The 6,000-nt window shown below is 46.1% G+C and overlaps 1 protein-coding gene across 1 annotated transcript in view; it reads left to right on the top strand.

The window, feature by feature from the left end:
- The first annotated feature begins 848 nt into the window (after positions 1-848).
- The window catches only part of SLC24A3 (solute carrier family 24 member 3), a 30,232-nt gene continuing 25,080 nt past the window's right edge, over positions 849-6,000 (top strand). Inside the window, exons 1-2 of the mRNA XM_029086457.1 lie at positions 849-980; positions 5,573-5,598. Coding sequence (XP_028942290.1) covers positions 849-980; positions 5,573-5,598 — 158 coding nt within the window. The remainder of the gene's footprint in view (positions 981-5,572; positions 5,599-6,000) is intronic.

Below are 6,000 nucleotides of genomic sequence, written 5' to 3'. Positions count from 1 at the left end.
GCTCTGTGGTATCTGCATGGGAGGGATTTCAGGGGGAAAAGGATATCAAAGAGCCTGCTGAGCTCGTGGAAAACTTAGAATCATAGAATCATAGAATGGTTTGGATTGGAAGGGACCTCAAAGATCATCCAGTTCCAATCCCCCCGCCTTCAGCAGGGACACCCTCCACTAGATCAGGTTGCTCAAAGCCTCATCCAGCCTGGTCTTAAACACTTCCAGGGAGGGGGCATCCACAACTTCCTTGGGCAACCTGTTCCAGTGTCTGACCACCCTTACAGTAAAGAACTTCTTCCTAATATCTAATCTAAACCTGCCCTCTTTCAGTTTAAACCCATTTCCCCTTGTCTTGTCATTAGTAGCCCTTATGAAAAGTCCCTCCCCAGCTTTCTTCTAGGCCCCCTTCAGGTATTGGAAGGCCGCTATGAGATCTCCCCGGAGCCTTCTCTTTTTCAGGCTGAACAGCCCCAACTCTTTCAGCCTGTCTTCATAGGAGAGGTGCTCCAGCCCTCGGATCATCCTGGTGGCCCTTCTCTGGACTTGTTCCAACTGGTCCATGTCTTTCTTATGTCATCCATAAATACTTGGGACTTGATTCCCCTTTCCGTGGCTTTAACAACACTGATGTGATTTACCATGCCTGCGACTTTGTATGGAAGTCATCTGCTGCCCCTGACCTTATACCATTTACTCTTCAGATTTAGCCACCCCTCCATCTCCCTAGCTGCTGTTCTTTGAGCAGCCAGAGAAAGCCGGTGCATTTCCTGGCTTGGGTCCCCTCTTCATGTCTTAGCATGCATGGAAAGAGCTTCCACAGAATGATGGGCTTAACTTTGGCACCCACTGTTAGCATGACAGTTGTGCTGGTGAGAGCCTGGCTGACATCCTCTCTTTACCTGTTTTCCCAGGTCGTTGCACTGTCGTCGTGGAGTCTCTTGAGAGACTCAATCTACTATACACTGTCTGTTGTTGCACTCATTGTGGTAAGTTTTTGAAGGTTATTCTTCTGTGGGAACCCACATGTCTACTGCCACCTGTAAAGGCAACCTGCTAAGAAATCACAGTCTTGTAGCTAAGATCCTAGCTCCAGGAGTTGTGTGGTTTTCTGCTTGTGGAAAAATGTACTTGTGATCTCCCTGGTTCTGTAGAAAAGCTTGGCCCAAGGGTAGGAGATTGAGGTGTGTCCAGAGAGCCCAGAGCAAAAGCTGGGGAGAATTGTGGTGACTCGGTCCCAGTGCAGCCACAGAGTCCAGAGCTGAAAGCCCATGCTGCAGCCCCACCACCAGCCCTGGAGCAGATGTGTCAGTCAGTCCTCTCCTGACAGCGACCCTCATGACTTCCTAAAAAAAGTCTAACTGATCTGTAAGGAGGCAGCATTTGTGCCCAGAGGAAAGAGATCCTCAACAACTACAAAAAAATAAAGTTAGTTTTTTCCACACATAATTGAGGCAGGTCTCATTCAGTGCACGCTAGCAGCAAATCCTCTAATGAAGGCTACAGTTTCAGTAATTCTTAGCACTGCTCCTATTCCAGCTTTCATCGAGCTAAGTACTTCAGATCTCTCAGAATTGGGCTATACAGTGAAAAAAAGTTGGCACAAGTGTTTAGATAAAGACACTGCCATCAGTTTAGCATTACCTTTGCAACCAATACCAAACAAAGTCAAGAAATGTAGAAATTTGGTCTCCTGGTAACAGTTGCCACTTTGTGGGAGTTTTTTTGCTTCCCTTTTTTTTCCCAGGCTAGTCTAGGACCCTAGATTCCCTAAGAAAGGAAAGGTGATTTTAGTGATGTTAACTTCCATATGTAAGCAAGAAGGGAGCTTTAGAGTCAGAAGATGAACGATGGCATTTCTGAAGTTTGCACTACTTCTTAGTCACAGTTTCAACAGTGTGTTTTGTTTTGCCTTCATTCTGCACGTGCCTGTATGCCATACGTATTCTGTAGGTGTCTAGTCCCAAAGAGAGAGTTTGCCTCAACCTGTTTGTACTTTTATTCCCCACAAAAAGGTCAGCCTCTTTGTACCTGATGAAAAATAACTTTTCTACATAATTATTAGCAGTGAGCTGCAAAATAAAAAACTGAGGGTTTTTTTGCTTTGACAGCTTGACAGTAACCTCATACCAAAAAGTGTTTCTAAACAACAAACTTGGCCACACCCACTAATTGTAATAAATTACATTGCACAAGGTATGTAAGCACATTGACATGTAGCAGGCATTCTCTTAGTTTACTGCAGGGGAAGCACAGATGTGGGCAGCTGCCTGGCATTTAGCCTCCTGTTTTTTTGGATTGGGTGCTTCATTTATTATATGGTGGCAGACAAGTTAAAAATCTGGTCAGTCTGCCATCGGTTTTTAAATTCTTCAAACAAGGCAGATTTTTTTTATGGCTCGTTCATCCTTGTGGTTGTCAACTCCTTCAGGATGTTGAGAACCATTCTCTTTTGTATTGTGTCCAGTGGACCCCTGAAATTCCTAGATATATATGCTATGTAATGAGAAAGTTGTATGACACGTTTAGCAGACATATCTTGTTATCTTTAAGACTTCTTTCCTATACTTTATTTATGTATAAGCTATTCTTCATAATTACAGAACTGCAGAAGTCTTTTTCTTTTGGGAGTGTACCCCATAATATTAGGATACTGTTATTTTTTTTTCCCTAAGCCTTGAGTTAGCTTCTCTCCAGATGTATGCCCACTCTTCCGCTCATCTTATCAGCTGTGAGGTTTGAGGTCCTTCACACAGCCAGGAGAGCAGGACTGTGCCACTCCAGGCATTAGTGGAGGCTTGAACTCATTGTCAGAACTCTTATTCCCATGTTACAGCACTACATGGCTAATTGTAGCTTGGGAGATATGGAGCGTGTCCCACTTCTCTTCAGCGTTACTCCATAGCAATCATTGCCAATTACTTTTAAACACCTGTTAGAGAAAAACAGAGAAAGATGGGAGGAAGGGAAAACATTTTAAATTGTTAAAGATTTAGGTCCCAGCCAGTTTACCAACCCTTTTATATGCAATATTGCTCCCCAATTGATGGCAAATAAGGATTTTTCTTTTCAGAGTCAAACACTGCTTCAGTTTAAGAAGTTTCTCCTCCCCTTCACTCACCCAGGGACCCCTGGCTTCACAGTGGCTCGGATCTTTCCTATCTTTTTAAGGCAGAATCAAAGTTAGGTGGCAGCACATTGTTATTCAAATACTGACTCTCCAGTCCCCTATGTCTCTGCTGGGAGACAAGTCACAGGCTCCATGCAGAGCGTAGCACAACCTGCGTGTGGTTCCCCCTTTGTTAGATTTCTATGCACCTTAAATTTTTGGAGGCACTTAAATGCTTTGCCACATAGGGATGATTTTCCATATCAGGGCATTGAGACTTTGCTGCAGCTGAAATACCGTCATCTTTCTTGAGGGATGATATTGCTTGTAGAAGGTTGCTCTCATAGTATTTTAAACAGCAGCTTGTGGTGCTGTATTATGAGTTGCACTCCACCAGCGTCTTTACTAATCATAAATACACCTGAGGGGAAATAAATACATTCCTGCCGATGTTGAGATTCAGCAACTTTAAAAAGCTTGATATTCTGCTGGGTAAATCAATGTGACTTTGTCTCCTTCCATTTCCACAAGCAGAGGAATTGCAGTGCTGCAGTAATAAATAGCAAAGCAGTATAAACTCACCTGTTTAGTGCTCCAGGCCATTTGATAAGAAGGAGTGAACTCAAATCACAGAGATTACAAGTGGATAAACCACACTTACCATACTTACATCACCTTGATTCAGCCCCGTGGATTTTTTATTAACCTTAAAATAATATTGCAAAGCTACCTTGTCTTTTTGTACAGCTTGACAAAACTGTTACTCCTCATTTCCCTTGAAAGGAAAAAGTTGCCTGTGTAGCTTAACTTGAAGGGATGTGGTCAGAGTCATTAGTGACAAAAGTGGGATGGGTACTATTTTTAATCCCAAAGGTCAATGCACATGCTTTCATGTCCCATCACACCAACACATTGTAACCTAAAACAGGCCTTGTCAGATTAGATCATGGTGACTGGGAGCGATAACTTATAACATGCATAATGTTCTGTGGTCATGTTTTCTTCCAGTAACCAGTGTAACTATTGCTTGGTGCTGGCTGTCACACAGGAGTTGCTGTTCACAGGCTGTGTAGTTGGAGGGAAGCGTTTCACTGGGCTTTTCAGAGGCTCGTTCGCTCTCCCTCCATTGTCGCTGGTGCGCTGCACCAATGTGTTTCCCTAGTGCAAATACGGCATTTCCACTTCTGTGCACAGCATGGAGCTGAAAGCAGGCTCAGGTGCTCTGGAAGGACTGAATAGGTTCCTGGAAGGACCTTAAGCAGGTTCCTCACTGAGGCTGACAGGGCAAGGCAGCTGCCCAGGCCATGGGGCTGCGGGTTGTGGTGTGCAACCCAGAGAGGCCCCATGCTGCCATGGAGGGCTGGCTCTCCTGGGCAGCCTGTGCACAGGCCAGGCAGCCTGACTGCCCCTCCTGCTCCAGCACAGACTAGGTGGCCTGTCCAGCCCTCCGGGGCACCCTGCATGCAGGCCAGGCAGCCTGGCCAGCCCTCCATCCCTCCCTCCTGCTGCAGCAGCCATGGCAGGTGGGTCATGACATGTGTGCTAAGCCCACGCTGAGATCTACCGCTCTGTGAGTGACCAGCAGCGAGAGCAGCCTCCACTGATGACCACATCTGAGGTGGAAGGAGAAGTGAAGACAGAGGGGTGTTGTCAGCAGGGGAGCACGGCAGCCCTCCCGCTCCTAGCACTGGTGGTGGTGGTGGAGCGCGGGCTGGGGAAGGGCCCAGCTGCGGAGCGCTGCAGCCACCTGCCGGTCACCTCCCACCATCTGCCTCCTCAGACCCTCCTGAAACCGGGCGTAGGCAGACAAACACCCTTCGCCCCTCTGGCACAGGGTTGTTTGTTCCCCAGCACACAGAGTTACACACGCAAGAAGCAGCACATTTCTTTCCCGAGGAGGCTTGGGGCTTGGGCAGCGATATTACGAAAGCTTGAGCATCCGTCCGCAGGTGTGTGAAAATGACTGTCACACTAGTTAAATTCAGCTAGTGTGATGATCACATAGATCTGAAGGAAATAATGCCGTGGGCCCAGTTTTCAAGCAGCAAAATTTCACAGCAGCTGTGGAGCTGGCTGTAAATCTGGCTACTGATGGCCCAGCTGCCACCCAAGAGCAGGTCCGGGAAAGAGGTTTTTTTTTCCCAGCCATGCCGTTCAGAGGCAGGTACAGCTCCTTCTCTGACTCACCTCTGTTTTCCCTGTACCTGCTTCGCTGCTGCAATAACCCCAGTTACACAAGGATCCTGTGGTATTTGGGAAGGAGTACCTGCTCTGCCTTTGCTAGGTGAGAGAAACTGAAGGGTTGAAAAGTTCAAAGACTGGGCAGGAGGGCAGTGCCAAAACAGATCAGATCAATCCCATTGCCCTGAGCCCTGGGTTGCCCTGCCCACTCTGTCCCCTGCTCAGGTGATGAGCTGTTTTCAGCTGTGATTTCGTGTCTAACGTGCCTATTTTTAAAACTTTTCTCCACAGTTTATTTATGATGAAAAAGTTTCCTGGTAAGTATATACAGTCATGAATCCCCTTTCTTTTCATTTTTTTCTGGTTATACCACAAAAGCTGCAACAAGTAGGGTTCATCAGGAGAGGAGTGGAAAGCTAGAAAGTTCTGCAGGGTGATTCAAGCAGCAGTTTCCTGCTGCATGAGAAACTTCAGCACAAGATGGGCTGGAATAATTCATTTCTGAGCCAGAAAGAAAAGCCTGAGAAAGTCACTCAGACTGTTTCCCACTCAGCAGAGGCAGAGACTCTGCCGGTGTGCCAGAGATGTCAGCTACCTGGGAACGGAAAGTGCTACCCAAACAATAAATATGTTCCAATATTTAGATTTCTAATAATTTAATAATTTAAAAAATAAAAGCTCTTAAATTAATATTAAAGAGCAAATGATCAGTTTAAAGA

This window comes from Antrostomus carolinensis, unplaced genomic scaffold (genome assembly GCF_000700745.2).
Source record: "Antrostomus carolinensis isolate BGI_N321 unplaced genomic scaffold, ASM70074v2 scaffold3078, whole genome shotgun sequence".
In the NCBI taxonomy this organism is placed as follows: Eukaryota; Metazoa; Chordata; class Aves; order Caprimulgiformes; family Caprimulgidae; genus Antrostomus; species Antrostomus carolinensis.
The sequence above is the reverse complement of the archived record's forward strand: the minus strand, read 5'-3'. Positions and strand labels throughout refer to the sequence as shown.